This window comes from Morone saxatilis, unplaced genomic scaffold (genome assembly GCF_004916995.1).
Source record: "Morone saxatilis isolate NCDOM2014 unplaced genomic scaffold, NCSU_SB_2.0 Contig5, whole genome shotgun sequence".
In the NCBI taxonomy this organism is placed as follows: domain Eukaryota; kingdom Metazoa; phylum Chordata; class Actinopteri; family Moronidae; genus Morone; species Morone saxatilis.
The window spans coordinates 1,079,666-1,100,143 of record NW_023340095.1 but is presented as its reverse complement, the minus strand read 5'-3'; the positions used below and the strand labels follow the sequence as shown (position 1 = coordinate 1,100,143).

At 38.6% G+C, this 20,478-nt stretch overlaps 1 protein-coding gene across 30 annotated transcripts in view; it reads right to left on the bottom strand.

Annotated features, from left to right (window-relative positions):
* The window catches only part of LOC118338832 (titin-like), a 176,484-nt gene that overhangs the window by 87,020 nt on the left and 68,986 nt on the right, over positions 1 to 20,478 (bottom strand). For 11 of the 30 annotated variants that reach the window (XM_035676237.1, XM_035676206.1, XM_035676210.1 and 8 more), the window contains 28 exons: positions 20,305 to 20,379; positions 18,521 to 19,966; positions 18,029 to 18,115; positions 17,740 to 17,832; positions 17,420 to 17,509; positions 17,117 to 17,191; positions 16,857 to 16,946; positions 16,400 to 16,435; positions 14,171 to 16,192; positions 13,602 to 13,652; positions 12,417 to 12,815; positions 11,928 to 12,206; positions 11,517 to 11,786; positions 11,295 to 11,434; positions 10,605 to 10,731; positions 8,843 to 9,106; positions 8,136 to 8,275; positions 7,922 to 8,048; positions 7,208 to 7,474; positions 6,325 to 6,591; positions 5,905 to 6,171; positions 5,010 to 5,149; positions 4,656 to 4,782; positions 3,692 to 3,834; positions 1,732 to 1,855; positions 1,367 to 1,633; positions 410 to 507; positions 125 to 293 (listed from right to left, as the gene is read on the bottom strand). In XM_035676237.1, the coding sequence (XP_035532130.1) occupies positions 125 to 293; positions 410 to 507; positions 1,367 to 1,633; positions 1,732 to 1,855; positions 3,692 to 3,834; positions 4,656 to 4,782; positions 5,010 to 5,149; positions 5,905 to 6,171; positions 6,325 to 6,591; positions 7,208 to 7,474; positions 7,922 to 8,048; positions 8,136 to 8,275; positions 8,843 to 9,106; positions 10,605 to 10,731; positions 11,295 to 11,434; positions 11,517 to 11,786; positions 11,928 to 12,206; positions 12,417 to 12,815; positions 13,602 to 13,652; positions 14,171 to 16,192; positions 16,400 to 16,435; positions 16,857 to 16,946; positions 17,117 to 17,191; positions 17,420 to 17,509; positions 17,740 to 17,832; positions 18,029 to 18,115; positions 18,521 to 19,966; positions 20,305 to 20,379 (7,680 nt within the window). The remainder of the gene's footprint in view (positions 1 to 124; positions 294 to 409; positions 508 to 1,366; positions 1,634 to 1,731; positions 1,856 to 3,691; positions 3,835 to 4,655; positions 4,783 to 5,009; positions 5,150 to 5,904; positions 6,172 to 6,324; positions 6,592 to 7,207; positions 7,475 to 7,921; positions 8,049 to 8,135; positions 8,276 to 8,842; positions 9,107 to 10,604; positions 10,732 to 11,294; positions 11,435 to 11,516; positions 11,787 to 11,927; positions 12,207 to 12,416; positions 12,816 to 13,601; positions 13,653 to 14,170; positions 16,193 to 16,399; positions 16,436 to 16,856; positions 16,947 to 17,116; positions 17,192 to 17,419; positions 17,510 to 17,739; positions 17,833 to 18,028; positions 18,116 to 18,520; positions 19,967 to 20,304; positions 20,380 to 20,478) is intronic. The other 19 variants (XM_035676217.1, XM_035676219.1, XM_035676220.1 and 16 more) reach the window with 10 other exon arrangements.

Genomic DNA, 20,478 nt, shown 5'->3' with positions numbered 1-20,478 from the left:
CCGACCTGCGGCCCTTTGCTGCCTTTCATCCCCTCTCTCTCCACCCACCTTTCCTGTCTCTCTACAGCTGTCTCTATAAAATAAAGCCAACAAAAGGCCAAAAAAATTACATATTGTTTCTCACCGATGACAGTAAGCAATGCAGAGGTCTTGGAGGTCCTGGCGTCACATTCATACTCGGCCTCATCGTCAAACACAGACTTGTGGACGATGAGGATCCTCTGGACTCCCTTAGCGATGATCTCATACTTCTTTCCTTTCCTGATCTCGCTGCCGTCCTTGAACCAGCGAACCTGCACGACGACATCAGAGTTTCACATCCTCCTTATATCATAAATCTTACACAGACAACACAAGTTTGACAGCTCTTTATTAGTCTGTGTGTGAGCGGACGGTCAGCAGGTCTCACCTTGGCAGACTCGCGGGACACTTCACATTCAAACTTAGCAGATTCTTTCTCTTTGACCTCCACGTCCTGCAGAGGCTTCGTGAACTCCACATGAGGAGCTGTGGACACACAGACAACATGCTTATAACACACTTATAACACACTTATAACACGCTTACAACACGCTGTTCACAGGTTTAAAAGTGTTAAATTGTTGGGTATTTTATTTTGCTTTTTTGAATTTTTAATCTGTTGTAAATAGTTTTTGTGCCATACTGTAAAGGGATCGGAGCTGAATTTCATGTTTTAAAGGTGCTATATAAATAAAAGTTATTATTAATATTAATGATCATAATTTTTGCATTTAAATTAACAGTAATAAAAACAACCTCAGTGGAAATGTATAAAAAAATGCTTTAAAAAAAAAACAGATTAAAAAGTTGAAAACAAACAAATAACAAGTTATAAATGACTAAAAATTTAATCTTTCAGTAAAATTAGCAACAATTAATTATTTAAAAGCAAAATTAACAGAATATACTTTATTCTGATTATATTTAATAATATAAAATAAACATTAATATACAGAAACTGCAGAGGGACAGCTGTCTGTACTACAGTTTTCAAAGTGTTGAGTGATACATCATTAACATGATTTAAAAACTTCAGTTCAGTATTAATTGTGCAATAGTAGGAAATCATATGCATTACTGTATAACCTATTACATTAGTTTGATATTTTATTCTTGGCACAAATAAGCCTATATAAGTGAGTAATCTATAGTTTATTTTTATAATTCTCTTTTCAGAGTAATAGTACTTCCTGTTACATTTACATCTTTCTGTGATATAAATATTTTTGAATTGAGCCCTACTTTGAAACTGATGAAACTTAAATTACAGACTTTATTTTGACATTCAGATGACAGGATGTGATAATAGTTTAATAATAATTGTAAATTAAAGTTTGGTCCTTACGTGTAACCTCCAGGAAACAAGAAGTCTTAAACTCTTTGGCGTCACACGTGTACATCTTTGCGTCGTCCGGAGTGCAGTCATGGATGACCAGCGCTCTCTTACGTCCGTCGACGATCAGGTCGTACTTCTTGGTCTTTCTGATCTCCTGTCCCTCTCTGAACCAGCGAACGTCGGCCTTCTCTCTGGAAACTTCACACTCCAGCGTGGCAGTGGCCTCCTCCTCCACCGTCTGGTCCTCCAGAGGCTTTGTGAACTCCACCGGCGGCTCTGAACACAGAAACACAGACGTTAACCAGAAATACACAATAAAAAAATAACTCCTGGTGTGAGGCGTTTGCTGGCCGCGGTGCGTTCAAGCGTCTCACCTCTGATGATGAGCTGAGCCTGAGTCAGGAAGTCTTTGGAGGTCATTTTGACCTCCCCGGCCTCCGACAGCTTCACGTCTCTGATGGTCAGAGTGTGAATGCAACCGGCCACCCGAGTCTTCACCTGCAGGGACGGAAAAAAAGAGACAAAAAAAAAAAAAGTTAATGATAATAATAATAATAATACATTTAATTCAGTTTAATAATATTTTAATAATAATTCATAATTAATTATAATTCAACGATGTTGAAAGCTTTTGTTAAAAAATTGTGTTTGACTGTATTTTCTCTTTATCTTCTTTGTTTTTGGCTGCAACTATAGATTGTATAGACTATTGATTTATGTGTTTATTCTTTTTCAATTCATGAATTGTCTCATTTATGAAGCAAGATAACATTTTTCCTCTTCAACAAAATCCAAAGTTCAGTTCAGTTTACAGTGAAATTTTTTTGTTTGTTTGATGAAAACAGACACTGATTAATTTTCTGTCATCAACTTATCGATACATTAACAAAATAAAACCACTATGTGACCAAATCATTTAACAAATGAGCTTCCATACTTCATCTATCAAATTAAATAGTTTACAAATTAAATCAACTTGTTTCAGGAATTTGTTTCTTTTTTATTAGAAATAATTTTAGCCCACTGAGACACTTTAAGAAAATCATTTACTGATGATTCTGGTGCCCCCTGTGGACTAATGTGCTAATGTTTCTAACACCTCATTACATATATTTTAGCGGGAATCGAACCTGCTGGCAGACATCAATAATAACTCTATAGAAATATTCATTTTCTCTGATGTGTGTTTCTGTAGCTCATACAGAGGCATTTCTATTAAACTATTAGACTGTTTATAACCAGATAAACTCCTTGTATCAGTTTACCTGTTAAACTGTTGTAAAACCTAACAGGCAGAAGGATGTTCTGTGTTCAGACAGAGCCTTCAAAAGCTAACATGCTAATGCGAGCTGTGGATCTGTCTACATATAAGGTGCTGGCGACAGTCGGGGGTCTGTGAGTTAAAGATAACGGCGGCTCTGGTATCTCTGATTATTTTTAACTGCAGCCAAGAGCCTGAAGCTTCTGCACTGTAAAAACCAACATGTTCACATTTAATGCATGTTTGAGATGTTAAAAGAGATGCTTTATCTGACCGGTTTTCTTTTATCTGCAAACACATCTGACAAATGTGAACCACTGCTGTAAAATCAAGAAAATGACCTGAAAACAGGTGAAATAATCTCTGCCTACTGTTTTGTTTTTCTCTGTTTAAACTAAATCAGACTGATTTTACAGTGTGTAAAATGTCAAATTAAGTATAAATAAACAGATCTTCTGTCTCTGTATTTCTTGTGGATTTTTTTGAAATTTTAGGAACCAAAAACTGCTTATTTTTTTAAGCTGAATTATCAGAGTGTGATTTTCTTTCTTTTCATAAATAAATGTAAATGTATAAGTTATTTCTTATGAATATATCTTTTTAATCTCACAGAATATCCATGTTTTATTCTCATACATTTTAATTTCTTTCTCGTACATTTACCACTTTTATTTTGCAGAATATATTTTTTACAGTGTGTAAAATTAATATTCAGTTTTTAGTTTTTTATTAAATACTAAAAAATAAGAATTTGAAATCCAGAAATTGATAACAAATTACTAGGACTTTCAATGTGTTTTGAATGAATAATGTTTTTTCTTTTCTTCCTGCTTAAACATTAAGAATGAAAGCAGGCTCAGATATAACTGAATACAGTCAATAAAAAATGCACACGCTCCAAAATTTTAGTGTAAAATTAGAGATTAAAACCAGCACAAATTATATACTTTTAGAAACTGGAGTTAAAACATTTGATACGTCTGAAGTAAACAGGAATTTTCGGACTCAGTAAGAGACAGAATCAAGACTTTTTCCTGTGAGGTTTGGTGGAGACGTTGATGTGTTTGACTCACCCGGTCACTGGCCTCCATCTTCTTTCCTCCAAGGAACCACTCCACCGCGATGCCCTCGTAAGACAGCTCGCACTCGAAGGTCGCCGTCTCTCCAGCCGTCACCGTCACGTCCTTCAGAGGATGCCGCAGCCCGATGGAGCGAGCTGGAGAAGAAGAAGAGGACATGGTTAAATGGACCAGCATGCATCTGTCGGACCGCTGGAGCTGACCTGAGGTCTGAGAAAGTTTGTGAAGCAGCAGAGAGTCATGTTCCTGTCCCTCCAATCAGAGCGCAGCCTCTTACTTTAGATAAAGCATCTAAAATAAACTCAAGGGCTGATTGGCTAAAGACTGACAGATACTCGACCCTCTGCTGGAGGTTGAGATAGAAAATATTTTTCAAACATAAAGGGATTATTAAAGTATTTCTGATTCTGATTGTGATTCTGATTACCAGATGAGACATTTTAAAGTGTAGAAAATCTGCTCTGACATAAAGACAAATTGAAGAAAGATATTATTTATATTACCTGGATTAGAAAATTATCTCAGATATTTTAAATGCTTTAATAAGAAGGTTTTAATTATTCCAGAATTTTGACTATTTAGTAGCAACATTATAAAATCATATCATAATTTTGAAATCTGTTGATGGAAAACAGTAGTAGATGAATGCTCAACGACATCAAGAAATAAAACTACTTTGTCTCCAGGTAAAAATTTGTTAAAAACAATGAAAAAAACCCCAAATTGATTTGTGTATCTTGAACAAACTGAAACTTTTACTGACTTTAGAGGAAACTAAATGTACTGTATATGTTTATTGTGCTGAAATGTGACAAAGATTAAAAAACAAAAATAAGAAAAATATAAAAGAAAAAAAACTTTTCTCAATCTGAAAACAACAATCAGAACCCCCAAATCCCGACAGGATGAACCGCTTTCACATATGAATAAATAAATAAATGAATAAATAACCACCCACCTTTCACTCGGAGCTGAGCGTTGGATTTGGCGTTGGCTGCTGAGAAGTCGACACCTCCCGCCATGTCCATACGGACATTATAGAGGATCAACATGTGTTTGGTTCCTTCCTCCTTAATCTCAACATCCTGAAAGAAAACAAAACCATTTCATTCAAAACTCTCGTAAATTTGTTTTTTCTTGTAAATGTACCTTTTAAGCTCAAAGAGTTTTTTTCTTCTAAATTAACCACTTTAATTTCACAAATAATACACATGTGAGTTATTTTTTGTAAATATACCACTTTAATCTCACAGAACATTCATGTTCTTCCATGCCTTTAACTTATGTCATTGTTTTATGAAACCAGACTCACAGAAGACTGATGCAGAGCTTCTCCCTTCAGTTTCCAGTTTCCGTGGACGTCTTCCTCTGAAATTTCTGTCTCAAACTTGGCTGTTTCTGTCTCTGTGACCTCAACACTGTACAACGGACGAACAATCTTGATGTCCCGCTCTGCAGGGGAAGAAAATAAATCAGTAAGTACTGGTAGTGCCCCCTACAGGCTGAAGTGTTAGAGATTTACTGACATACATTAGTGTATTTCCTTTGGTAATATTAATTTATTTTCTGCTGTAAACTATGACATACCTCAGGTCTATGTTCTTGGTCCTCTACTCTCTATTTACATTAATTTGTTTATTTAGATTTTAAACAAAACTTAAACCTCCAACCACTAAATCATGTTAATTGTGCCTCAGAATAATTTCAATTTCTTTTTGACCAAATTATATGCAGATATTGAATGAATTTCCACCTCTACGCTGATGATACTCCAATGTCAAACGCGGATGATCACACCAATATTTGGAAATTAATATTAAATTCAGTGCAACATTTTCAATAATTTGTTTGAGTATCAGTAACCCTTCAATTATGTGATAGCTCAAAGATTGACCTCCAAAATTTTGCTGTTCATTTTAATCCAACAGCACATTAGATTTACCAAGAATGTTGCTTTCAACCAATACAACATTGCTAAAATTTGTTCTTGTCTGATGCTGATCCTGATCCATCATTTTGTTACTTTACTAACCAGAATTGAGGATCTAAACATAGAAATTGTTCAGTGTTGCACAGATTGAGGCAAATTAGTGAGTTTGGGCTATATAAATAAAAATAAACATGAATTTACTTTCTTATACCTCTAATTCTCCATTGAATGTTACTTTAACACCAACGTTCCTGTCACGTATCTCCTGAGAATTTACCTTCAATGTTGAGGTTGGCTGTGGTTTTATCTGAACCACAGTCGCAGGTATACTCTCCAATGTTGGCCTTCTCTGCCTTCCTGACTGTCAGGATGCGCTTCTTGCCATCGGTGCTGATGGCAATGTTCTTGGAGGGAGTGATCTCCTTCCCGTCCTTGAACCATTTGACATCGGCGACGGCCTTGCTGAGTTCACACACCAGCTTCACCTCATCCTTCTCCACGGCTGTGTAGTTCTGCAGCTTGGTGGTGAAATACAGGTCGCCCTCTGCAGAGGAATAAGATTAATAACATTCTCATGTTTAAATGACCAAACCTTTAATTCAGTCTTGGATGTTTTCATCCAATCAAACACTTGAACAACAACCAAACATTTGACACAAGCTAAAAGGGTTTGCAGCTACTGAAGAGTGACACTGACCGATGACGGTGAGCAGGGCGGTCATGGTCTTGTCCATGGCCTCCACTTTGATCATGGATGTGTCATCGATAGTGACCTCCTTGAAGGCCAGTGTGTGGATCTTTCCGTGATCCGACATGTGGACCACCTTGCTGGGATGCAGACGGACGTCGTTTTTGTACCAGATCACCGTGATCTTGTCGTGGGAGAGTTCGACACTGAATTCAGCTGTTTCGCGTTCCTTCACTGTCACATCCTTAATCGGTTTGGCAAACTCCAAACGAATACCTGCCGCAGAAAAAACAATACAGTCATTCACCTGAAGTAGAGCATATATTTGAATTTATTTACAGGATAGCCCCTTGAAATGCAGTATCTAATTTTTCCAAAATATATAGCTGTAGATATATATGAAGATATATTTTTACAAATTGTAATGATAATAATATCATTTATAAAAAAGATGATAAAATTATAAAAAGTATGGTTGAGACCTGTTCTATATGAAAAGTGCCCTGAGATAACTGAATCTCAAATTTGATAAAACCACCGTATTTTAAGTATAAACTGGTACATTTGGGTAAATACACAAAATTCAGATATAAACAAAGTCCAAAGTCCAAACTAAAAGTAAGAAAGAAACAACACAAGAATTTGGGTTTCAATTTTGGTGAATCCCCCTAAAATGTGGGGTAAAAGGTGTAAAAGTTTAATACAAACTAAATAACTTATAATTTATTACATCTAAAAAATCACTTTGAGAAGATAGAAAATATTGTTTATTATTATAAAATCTGCACGTTGCAAATGAAACATGAGTCAGTTTTAACTTGAATTAATCACTAAAGATTCTTAAATTTAAAATGAAAGCAGCCAAATAAGCTTCTTATAAAAACTTTGTTACCTTGTATGACCAGTTTGCCGGTCGTCCTCTTGTCCTCGGCCTCAAACATGTACTTTGCTTCGTCATCATAGGCGGCCGATCGGATCAACAGAACATACATGTTTCCTTCCTGGATCATCTCATACTTATCGTCACTCTTCAGCTCTTGAGAGCCTTTCAGCCAGCGGAAACTCTTTGGAGGTCTCGACAGCTCGATCTCGAACCTCGCCTCGTCCTTCTCGTACACCTGAACGTCGCTCAGCGGTGTGAGGAAGTTCAGTGGAAGTTCTGAAGGAAAAAACGTAAGAAAGGTTTTTACTTTGATGCCGTTCCGCTGTCGAGTTGAGCTTCTTAATCATTTTGGGCCCTGACACAATAAAATAAAATACTCAAATACAGGTAAAACTGACCAACAACTAACCAAAGTTAACTGAGTATACAGTTCAGAGGATTCGTTGTACAGCCCAGTGCACAGGCCAACCAGGATGTGATAGATAGATAATATACATCAGTTGTTAGTTAGCTAGTTAACTTACATTTTGCTAACATTAGCTGACATTAAGTTGCTTTGACCAGGTCATTGGAGGACAGAGCGGAAGGGGCGGGGCTTAGGAAGGGTAAATTATTGCATGATTATATAAGACAATTTGGAACAGATGTTCACGTGGTAATGTTAAGTCATCTGGAAAAAACATTTCTGGAGTGACTGAAGATGAAGTAACTCTGCTCATTTACCTTTGACCTTCAGGTTAGCAGAACATTTGGCGTTGGCGGCGGTGTACGCCACCTCGCCGGTCATGGGGACTTTACAGTTGTACAGGATCAGCGTGTGCTTGCCTCCCTCCTCGATGATGTCAACATCCTGTTAAATAATGTTATAAACAGTCATTAATAATAGCAACATAATGACAATGAAACAAAGAGGACAAAAAAGTAGAAAAATGCTCACTTTGGACGGACTGAGGACTTCTCCATTCAGTTTCCACTGGCCATGGACGTCGTCCTCAGAGATCTCTACCTCGAAACGAGCCGTCTCTCCATCAAACAGCTCCACGCCATAAATCGGCCGAACCACCTTAATGTCACGAGCTGGTGGGTTGAAGATTTGAGGGAAAGAAAAACAATTCAAGCGTGAGACTTGTAAGTGACGTGAGTTTTAACATCAGCTGTAGTAGAAATTATAAAAACGTTCTCTTTTGTGGGAATAATGAATCTATATTCTCTCTTATCAAAATTATCCTTTTCATCTGAGAAAATGATCATGAAAAAAGCCCAAAAAATATAATTTGGACTTTTGTTTTGTATGTTTAAAAAAACCTGATAAGAGAATAATTTTCTATATGATTAATTGTATATATCTTTAATTTCAGAATTCTGACTTTCTCAAACATCCTTTTGATCAGGATTAAAAAAATATATTTGTGAGACAGTTCCAATATTGTGAAGAAATGCTATATATTTCTCATATAAGAAAAATATATAGTATCCAATTTCTCAAAATTGCTTTTCTCATATGAGATATTTTTCAGATAAATTATGGCTAAAATATTATTTATCTCAGAACCTTTCATGTGACCCTAATCTTCTAATAACTTTCAGACAGAACATGTCTTTACTTTTGTCTGTGGTCAGTTCTGATTGATTCATGACGTTTACCTTCAATATTGATGTTGGCCGAAGTTTTGTCCGTTCCGCAGTCACATACATATTTGCCTTTATCGCTCAGCTCCACTTTCTTCAGGATCAGAGACCTGCGAGTGCCCTCAGACTTCATGACCACCATTTTGGAGGCGACAATCTCCTTCTCACTGCAATACCAAATGACGGGGACATCTTTGCTCAGTTCGCAGTCCAGAGTAACCTCCTCTTTCTCGGTGGCTGTGTAGTCCTGCAGCTTCACCACGAAGATGGCGTCGCCCTCTGTAAAAGAGCCCAGATTCAGTTTCAGTAAAATACAGTTTCACAGTCGCATCATTGCATCTGTTACAAAGACTGAGCAGTCTTGTGGAGTGGTAAAAGAATTGCATGATACTGACAACCATTTCAGCAGATTTTTATTTCATTTTCAATTCTGGTTCATTTCAACATAAAATGTGTCCATTTTTATCACAAAAAAGAAGTCTGGACAAAAAAAAGAACAAGAATTAAGGAGAAAAAGAAGGCGAGTGCTCAACCAGTGCCTGATTTGGGTAAAAAAAGATACCAGTACCCTAATTCAGCACAACCCTAACCACATAATACCCCTAACACGAATTTGTTTCAGCATTGCGCTAGCTATGTGTTTACACAGAAACACAGTTGCGCAGGCGTTAGCCTAATTTTTTATTTGTTGTATTCTTCAGCCTTATAGTTCTGATTTTATATTTAAAAATCACATTTGCAAGTAAAATAAGAAATTAATGGCAAAACTATAAAATAAAAGCCCAGTTGAAATAAACCAGAATTAGTTTTTAACCTAAGTTTCTAATTAACACAAAAATCCAGTAAGTATACAATAAGATATTACTGCCTGATATCTGCTGTCTGACACATTGTGTAATAAAGACATTGAGAGAAAAAGGAGAAAGAAAGGAAGGTGTGTTGTTACCTATGACCGTCAGTTTTGCCATGGAGTAAATTCCTTTGGCCTCTGCCTTAATCAGACAGGTATCATCTAGAGACAACATCCTCATTTCTAGAGTGTGTCTCTTTCCTTCCACGTGTGTGAGCACCGTTCGGCTCACGTGGAGTTTCACTTCGTTTCGGTACCAAACCACGGGCACGTTCTCGTGCGACAGCTCGAGCTCAAAGTGAGCCGTTTTACCTTCTTTCACCGTTTGGTCCTTAAGCTGCTGCATAAATTTGAGCCTCATGCCTGCAATACATCAAGTCAATGCACACAAACAGAGCAGTTTGTAGCCCTTTAAAAGACACTTTAAAAGCCACAAACATGGAATGACCACAGAGTAAACAGCAAACGATGGTTTTCTATCTGCCACTTACCTTCCACCGACAGCTGAGCGCTCGATTTCTGGCCCAACACTTCGATGGTGTACTGAGCCTCATCATCAAACTCACAGCTGTTTATGATCAGCATGTGTTTCTTTCCATCATCAATTATTTCATATTTAGGGCTCGGGGTGACGATCTCCACCCCCCTAAACCACATGACTTTTGACACCTCCTTGGTGATGGTGCATTCAAACTTAGCCTGTTTCTTTTCAGGCACAGAAACATCCTTCAGTGCGTCAACAAAGCCCATTTCGATTTCTGCGAGATGCGAACAATTCGGCAGTTATTCATAAAAGCAAAGACACAGCCATTGCTTTTCTTACCACGTTCCTTTTAAAATTCCTTCAGCTTTCAGGGAGCAACAAATGCCGCAGCTTGCAACAGACAACAAGAAACAGAACTGGGTTTGTCTGAGGGAGATTTGTACCTTTGACGGTGAGCATGCCGCTGGTGATGGCGTTCAGAGCCTGATAGGACACTTCACCAGCCTGATCCAACTGGACGTTCTTCAACGTGAGGAAACGTTTCTTGCCTTCAGTCTTAATGTCACAGGTCTGAAAAACAAAGAACAAATACTTAATTTTTTGTTTCAACACCACAACTATACTCCTTCGTAGAGGTGGAGGGAAGAATTACACTGTAAAGTTAGTTGAGGAAACCAATCGCCTTAAAACACTTGCGTTTATTAACAATTTTAACCCTAACCCTTCATATGCAGTATTTCAAACTTATTTAACTTAAATTAATCTGAATAAAGTAAGACATGTTCTTTATACAAATATTACTTTCAAACTAATTATTAATAATTTACTTATTTTGGTTGAACTAAAGCAAATTATTACCTGTCAAAACAGCTAAAAAACTAAACAATCGATTATCAAAATGGTAGCAAATTAATTTTCTTATTAAAATTTTCTGAATTCTGAATCAATTCACATCTTCAAAAACAACTTTTCCATATTAAGCATAGTTTAAATTTTTTCCTTGCTGCTGGCAATGTTGATTCTCTGCATGCCCTTTTCGGCTTCCAAGGAAGCAAGCAAGGAAAATTTAAGAGAAGAATTTAAGAGAGAGAGAGTTACAGCGAGTAAAATGGGATGTTTTTTAAAAATCTTACCGGAGATCTCATCAACACCTGGCCCCTCAGTTTCCATTCACCGGCTACATCATCCTCAGATATTTCAGTGTCAAAGTGAGCTTCCTCCTTCTCCACCACCTCCACGCTGGAGAGGGGCTTCAAGATCTCAGCCTCACGTTCTGAAACAACACACAGAGGTGGTTATGAGACATATTCTACCTTGTTGAACATGATTTTTTAACGAGTATTTGTTACACCAACCTCCCAGCGTGAGTTTGGCCGTGTATCTGCGATCCTCAACCTCGATGGTATAATCTGAGACGTCATTGGGCTGGCAGTTGTTGATGGTAAGTGTCATGTCCTTTCCATCTTTGTTGATTTCCACCTTGTCAGAAGGAGTGAGCTCGTTTTCTCCTTTGAACCACTTCCAGTTGGGAGTGTCCTTGAACAGCTCACATTTGAACTGGGCTTTGGCCTTTGGTTTCACATGCTGGTCTCTCAGAGGCTTCACCAGCCAGTCTTTGATGATTTCTGAGGACAGAGGGGTTAAATTATTTAAGATGGTTGAAGACCTCTAAGGTGAAAGATTGAATTTGAAAAAGTCTGAAAGTTTGCTCCAAACTAGTCGAAATATCAAGGTGAGTTTTAAGCTGACCGCTGCTGACTGCTTACCAATCACTTTCACGTTGGTTGTAGTCTTAACGTCCTCCTGTCCCTCTACCTCACAGGTGTAGTTGCCGGCGTCTTCTTCAGTGGAGTTCTGGATGGTCACAGCGTGCTGCATACCAATGATATTAATGGCCACTTTTCCAGCCTTTTTCTTCAGGACAGCACCGTTACGCTTCCAGATCACATCTCTCTCTTTGTTCAACTCACAGGTCAGGTACATAGGCTGACCCTTCATACATGATGTTTCCGGCTCCAGTTCTTTGATCCATTTTACAGGCAGCTCTGCACAAAGAAACAAAATAATTAGTTGCGATACGATAAAAGCTGTGTTTCTTTTGAAATTCCTCCATTCTGGTGACAATACCATACCTGAGTTTGAGTACTTTTTGATGCCTATAAAAAGCTTGTTTTTTCAATTAATCAAACACTTGTCAAATACTTTTTAATGTTGTCACAATGCATATATTTGGATAAAAAACCTCATTTGTTTACCTTCAACAATGAGCTTGGCAGTGCATGTTATTTCCTTGCCGGCATTCTTGGCCACACAGGTATATTCACCGGTGTCTGACAGTTGGACATCAATAATGTTCAACTTGCGGTCTTTGCCATCAGCTGTGAATTTGTGTTTGGGGCCCTCACGGAGGTTGCTGCCATCCTTCATCCATGAAGTGATGGCAGTGGAGGGAGAGACCTCACACTCAAACACAGCAGACGAGCCTATGGACTCGGCCTCCTGCAGCACGATGTCCTGAATCTTCTTGACGAACTTCAGGGGGACGGCTTTCAACTTGAATCCTCCAAACGGTTCCTCCGGTGGTGATGGGCCTTTACCGCCGGGCCTCAGGCCGCGGCCCCTGCCACCGTCACCAGGTGATGGGGTTTGTCTCGCTGCAACGTCACATACAAAAACTCATCAAGTTAGTTTCAGATATTTTGATGAGTGAGGAATCAGACATTTGACAATGGGATGTTTTTAAGAATTGGGCCTACCGTGAATTACTGTGAACAAAAATCAGTTTTTAGTGTTAAAGGTGCACAGACTACAAGAATCTATTAAGACTATAAATCATGCAGAGCCACTCTTTATGAGCCTTCAAGAGGACTCTTTGAAGAACCACGAAACTAAAAAATACAAGACAAAAAAACAGACAAACCAGACATACAACACGCAAAGAAAGAAAGATAGCAATCTCCAGCAACTGTGAAGCTAACAAAAACACATGGACTACCTACCTGTGTTTTTATACATTTAGTAAAATATTAAATATTAAGTGTTTGTGTTTTCTTTTAGCCTTTGTTATTTTGATGGTCATAGAATATGGAGTGAACACAGACAATAATAAAAAAAATAAAGTTCAAATAGGAAATATTTGGATGAAAAGACGCAAGTATCTACTTAAAGAATATTTGTAAAAGATTACAAATCTTTTATGACTCAGTGCTACATACACATTTTGGTTGGTACCAAAGAGCAAAGGTTTTATCCCCTATGTTCATCACAAACCTTCAGGCCAAGATTAAAGAATCAACACAAAACATTTGTTTGATTTTGCTGGAAAGGACAAAACATGAAAACAACATACACTTTGTAAATTGAGCGAGTGAAGTTGCTTCAGATATTATCTAGCACAAAGAGCAAAACCGTTAGTACACATGGGCTCATTGAATTCATACCCCCAAATCCTCTGCCTCTGCCTTTTGGTGGCTCCTCTGTTGGTTTTCCATCTGGATAAGAAACAATAAGATGAGTTTTAAGTGTCTCTGTTAGAGCTTGCTGTTCCAGCATAAACCAAGATAAGATTTGAGCAATGCTAACAAGAAACATGCTAAACCACACATATTCTTGTACACATCACATGAGAACATATAAGGGACAGCACATGGTAAGATGAGAAAGATGGAGTGAAATCTTTGACAAATGGATGAATAATGCGACAAACATTGATGGAAGACGATGCAGAAGACTAGAAGTTATAGTGAATGACATGAACGTTGATGAAGACGAACATGCAACATTTGAAGATTTATGTTGATGACACATTTGATGACATTATATGATGGACAACATAAGAACATCACAGTGGATGGACAGACAAATACAGACAGATAAATACATGAGCTCTAGATGAACTAATGGCTCAAATAAAGTGATTAAAAAGGGATGTGATGAGGATTAGATGAGTCATCTGAGATGGATGAGGTGGCTCCAATGTCATCAGCTGAGGAGTTTGCCTTCATCTCACCTCGTTTACTGCCGGGCATGCCTGGAGTCTCCAACGCCCCATCCACCCCTTCACCTTCCCAGTCCTCCATGGGAACCAGCTCCCAGCCCCAGGCTTCCTCTTCTTCGCCACCTTCCATTTCTTCTGCCTCCTCTTCAAACACCTCCTCCTCTGGCTGAGTGGGCACCTTCTTCATCTGCACAGCTCCAGGAGAAACCTCCTTTACCAGGGGGATCCGTCCTTTACCGGGCTTCTCCGATTCTGTCTCCTCTGGTGATGGCTTCTTTGGGACCTTTTTGAGTGTTACAGCTTCAATGGAGTCTTTTGGTGACACCGTTTTGGGAATCCTTTTGACTTTTTCAGCACTTAATTTCTTCTCAATGGGGACTTGCTCCAGTTCCTTTGGTTTTGGCTTATCAACTTTTGGTGATGGAGTCTTTTTTAGCTCGACCTTCTTCAGTTGCTCAATAGGTTTAAGTGACTTTACTTCTTCGATCTTGTCTTTACCCACTCTTGGGGAAGGAGTCTTTTTGAGTTCAATACCTTTCTTTAATGTATCTGTTTGTTTTTGTGGGATCTCTTTCTCAGCTTCTTTCTTTTCTAATGGACTGGGTTTCTTTGGTGGAACAGCTGGCTCCTCTTTCTCCCGAGGTTTCTCATCCTCTTTTTTAGACGCTTCAACTTTCCTAAGCTGCTCTTCCTTTGGTTCTTTAGGAGATTCATCCCTTGGAGTTCGACTGGGTACCTTTGTGTCCACAGGCTTCTTTTTTTCTTCCTCAGATGTTTTATCTGGCTTTTCTTCCGGCTTGCCGACTTTGGTGAAAGGCTTCAACACAACCTGCTCTTTCTCTTTATCTGGAGTTGAAATAATTCTAGGTTTTCCGCAAAGCTTGTCGGCAGCTGTAGGTTCTTCGTCTTTGGGTACTTTATTAACCTTTGTCCTCTGCGGGAACTCCTCTTGGTCGTTGCTGACATCAGGAGTTGACTTTGGACTCGTCAAGGGAGCGTCTTTATCTTTTCTGTGCTTTACAGCAGCGGTAGGTTGATCTTTCTGTAGTGTCTCAGCTCTCTTGAATGGAGTGCGTTCAGTATCTGTCTTAGCTTCACCTTCTGTCTTAGCTGTTGGAGGTTCAGCGGCGTCGGGTTTCTGAGGTTTTTCAAATGGTTTCAGTGTCACTACTTCTGGCTCCTCCTCTTTCTTTGGCAATTTCTTTATTTTCTTTTTAGTTAAATCAGGCTCAGGTTCTCCATCTTTCGGTGCTTTAGGGGTTCTTATCCATCTCGATTTCTCATTTTCTGCTTCTATCTTTTCAGGTTCCTCCATCTGACCAAGTTCAGATGCTTCTTCAGCTGCAGTGAACACTCTTTCAGTTCTTCCGACTGTTATTACCTCTCGATCGTGTCTGTCATGAAGCTTCTGAACAGTCAGTTCGGTATCATGTCTTGTCACTTCAACTTGAGTTATGACTTCCTTCTCAGGCTCTTTGGGCTTAGTTGGCACCTTTTTTAGCTTTATCTGTTGTGGTTTTTCTTCTGGTTTTCCTGGTTTTTCAAATGGTTTTAGTTTGACTGATTCTTTCTGCTCATCCGCCTTTGGCAGTTTAGTTATTTTCTTCTTATCTACATTTGGCACCTCGAGTTCTTCCTCCTTCTGTGCTTTTGGGGTTCTTGTCCATCCTTCTTTCTCGGTTTTCTGTACAACTGTAACCCTTTCAACTTCTTCAAAAAAGCCTAACTGAACTGTCTCCTCCTCAGCAGTGAAGACTCGTTCAGTTCTTCCAAGTGTTGTTATCTCACGATCTTCTCTGTCGTGAAGTCCATGAACCGCTAGCTCCAGATCGTGATGCCTCGTCACCTGTGCCATATGAGTTACAACTTGTTTCTCGGGCTCTGGAGGTTTCACTGGAACCTTTTTCAGCGTAATGACCTCTGGTTCTGCTTCCTTCTCCTTGGGTATTCTGGTGAACTTACTCTTCAATTTAGGTGATTCAGGTGTTTTTGCTTCCTGAACAGGAATCTTACCCTTTTGCTTAAGAGGTGGCACTGTGATTGAGGCAGTAAATACACCTTTTATAACATTCACATACAGACATACAGGAACTAAACATTTCAGCTGACATTTTTACAACTCAGGACTCACACACCACTTAAATATATATACAAAAAACATCTAGTTTATGAGACAACAACTAACATAGCAATATGTATTATTTTACTGCCATTTTAAAATGAAGATGTTAATATTTATACCTTTAGTTGGTCCAGGTGCTGAAACTGGTTCCTTGTCTGCAACAATTTAAATAAGATCAATTTAAGTATACACAATACAAACAGTGTTAGAACAAAAGCTAAATCAAAGACAAAGAAGGGTTTTTCTTTTTTTTAGACAGAAGGTTTGGCATGCATTTACTTTTGTTTTTATTTCTGAGCTCTGAATGCAATAACTTTATCAGGTTTTATTCAACATGATTTTCTGTGTAAGTTACAGTGAAGTAACTCCAGATATACCAAGAGATATTTTTATTTTCATTCAACAGATATTGTTAATATAAAAGACTTGGAATGGATTAGAGAATGGAAAATATTTTTTTTCCATTTATAAAAACATCAGACAAACATATCTAGACAGAATTAGACAGTGCATGCATTTCTAGAGACAAACAAACAGAAGAGAACAAAATACATAAAGTTACAGAAGAGATTTTACCTTCAGGCGGAGAGATTTTTTGTGATACAGGAGAGGGTTCAGCCTTTGCGGCTGGTGGAGAGGGTTTCTTCTCCACCGGTGCAACTTGAGCTACAAGAATGCCAACTTGATTAAATCACTGGCAAAGATCTGGTAAACAAGCATCAACTGACATATACTAAAACATAACAGACACATTTAAAGAATTCAGACCAACAGATTTCTTTAAGTTGAGACAAACAGGGAATTAAACAACATGGATGACAAACAGAAGAAACTACCTGCAGTAGGAACAACTTTTTCTGCTGGAGGCTTTGGTGTTGGTACAGATGGTTTCTTTTCCTCTGGAGGAGACACTTACAAGTACATGATACCAAAGGTCATAACCAAGAAAAGGTATGAAAGTAACAAGAAACAAAGGACAGATTAAATATGTGAAGAATGAAGACAAGTACACATGAATAAAACAGATAGAAAGTAATCTGTTACAAAAACAGAACCAGACAATGTGGAGGATTTCTAACATGGTAACACAAACAAAAGACAGTATATTTCAATACCACAAAACACACTGAAAGAACTACCTGGAGGAGGAGCGACTTTGGCTGCAGGAGCAGCCGGAGCTGAAGGCTTTCGTACTGGTGCAGATGGTTTCTTCTCCTCTGGAGGAGACACTTTGAAATACAAGATGCCAAGATCACGACCAAGACAACAACATGGACAATCAAGACCGACTATTGCACTGAAACAATGCAAGATAAGATTGGTGACACTGTAGGCAACAAATTAAATGGCCAATAAGGAAAAAGAAAACCACAAGGACAACTTTTGATTAGCCAGCAAGAAAAAAACAGTAAACATACAGACATTTACAACAACATAGGTAACCAAGTGAAGAAACTACCTGCAGGAGGAGCAACTTTCTCTGCAAGAGCAGGAGGAGGAGGTGAAGGTTTTGGTGCTGGTGCAGATGGTTTCTTCTCCTCTGGGTGAGATACTTTGGGGATACAAGATGCCAAGATCATAACCAAGAAAACAGTAATTCAAACGAAACGAGCAAAGTTAAAAATATGGAAACCTGAAGACAAGACAGACAATAAGAACAACACAAACAAATGGACACGAAGAAAAACAACATGGCTGACTCTTGATGAGCCAGCAAAGATGAGGAAAGTACAAACTGAACAGACTACCTGTAGGAGGAGGAACTTTGGCTGCAGGAGCAGGAGGAGGAGGAGGCGGTGCTGTTGCAGATGGTTTCTTTTCCTCTGGAGGAGACACTTTGGGAATACAAGATGCCAAGATCACGACCAAGACAACAACATGGTCAATCAAGACTTATTAAAGATGATTTAGACATGAATTACTCCAAACATCACAAACAAGTAGAAGAAGTTGACAAGATTAGAGATGTGAAAGAATGTCAACTGATGAACTCAACAATGAAAGATGTTAATAGACCAAGAAAGTTTCTTCAGTACAAAGCGCAACTCGTAGAGTGGTGACATAACAACCAACGGACGAAGACAGCTTACTCTAATGATATGAAGATTAATGCAAAATGTACCATCTTTTCTTGTTACTCAAGACCATATTCGAAGATGTGTGTGAGTGCAGTAAATATTTAAAGAGGGGTTGATCTTATGGCGATCATGAGCCTGTGCGGCTCAAAGAAGAAAGAATACCTTTCTGAAGAGTTTGTTGTTCAGTGTCCTGTGTTCCCGTTGCTTTCTTGTCATCTTCTCTTATTGGTGGAGGTTTAGTTGTGGTAATTCTCGCTTCTTTAGAGGAATCCACCTTGGGGGTGATTATCTTTTGTGCCAGACAGGTGGGTTTCTTCGATTGAAAAGTTTCTTCAGGTAGAAGAGGTTTTCTTTCTGTTGGAACTTGAGATTGTTTAGTTGGAGGAACCTTGTCTTTAGTGATAGGTTTCTTGGGAAGACTCACTTCCTCAGCGGAAAAGTCTTCTTTAGGACCAACAACTGCTTTGGGAAGTGGAGGGAATGTCTTCTTTGTAGGCAGAACACTTTGTTGTGGTGGTGGAATTTCTTCCTCAGGACAAACTACTTTCTCAGTTGAAGGAATTCGAGCTGGAACTGGAGGTGACACTGCTGCTACACGTTCTTCAAAAGACAGTTTTTCTGACACACGAGTTGGTTTCTCCAAAGGTACAATGTCTTTAAGATACATTTTTTCAGCAGCTTTAGAAGTTGTCTTGATTTCTTCCTTTGGAGACTCCCTCTTTTTAGTTGTTTTTGCTTTTTGATTTGGAGGAACAGCTGTTGCAGGATGAGAAGGAATAGTTTTGGGAAGAATCTGAGGTAAGTCTTGGTCAGGTTGAGGTGAAACGGTTTCTCTACGAGGCATGGCTCTTACAGATGCAACTTCTTCCACTTCAGCTTGCTTCACAAGAGTTACTTCTTTAGGTATTACTGGCTTCTTTGGTACAGTGACTTCTTTAGATGTAGCAGAGATTTTAGGTTTAACAAGATCCTCCATTAGAGACACAAATTCTTTTTCAATTTCTTCATGATGTTTTGGTACAAATGATTCAGTTACTTCTTTGTGCTCTGCATATGTTAGAGGAATGTCAGCTTCCTTTAACTTTCTTTCTTGAGGTTTCTTGTAAGCCAGTACCTCTTTTTTGACTGTCAATCCAAAAACGTCTTTCTTTGTGGGACAAGTCATTTCAGGTGGTGCGACTCTCTTTGATGGAAGAAGGGCAGCTTCCCTTAAAGAAATTTCTTCTCTCAGGTCTACTGCTTTGTCCTCTGGAACAAAGGCTTCATCATCCTGAGATTCAGTGCTCTCCAGTTTTTCAGACTCATATTCTGAGCATGTTAGTTCAATGTCCTCTAATGGCTCAACATGCTGATCTTCACTGTACCATGTAAAAGCCTCATCTTTTGCAAGAACCATTTCTTGTCTTATTTCCCTTTTCAAAGTGGTTTCTTCTCTCACGATGGACTCCCTGAACTCCACTCCCCTTTCATATGTGCTGACTTGTTCTTGCCTATGTCCAACTTCATCTTCCAGAGAAATTCTTTCTACTTGACCCCTCTTTAGAGAAGCCTCCCTGCTGTATTCAAGTACATCTGTTGTTTGCTTAAGGTCAGTCTTCAAGGGAACTGCTGCAATTATCAAGATATCACCCAAGATTGAAGATTTGCACCATGGAGCGGTGGCCAAGAGGAAAACAGCAAAAGACAAAAATAATCAAGACACAAAAACACAGATATCAGTGTGGTGTACATTCTACTGTGATCCTCATTTTATAACTGCACTGCAGGTGTTATGAATCACTACCTCTCTGCTGTGGAATATCTTTAGAATTTTGCTGGACTGAATCTTTTCCAGATGTAATAACCTCATCTGGTTTCAGAGATAAATAAATACCAGCCAAACTACAAGAATCTGATGTGCTGACTTTCTAAAATTATCTGAGAAACATTTGCAAGTCCGAACATACCTTTGATGGGTGTACCCGTCTCCAGCTTTGGTTTAGCTAGTGCTGTTGTTTCCTGTGGTATCTCCCTCTGTTTTACTGTTTTGATAATTGATATGATGTAGCAAACAGTCAACATGACAGAACAGACATCAGGACAAAAGTTTTGAAAATTAGATCAAGATAAGCAGGAATTAG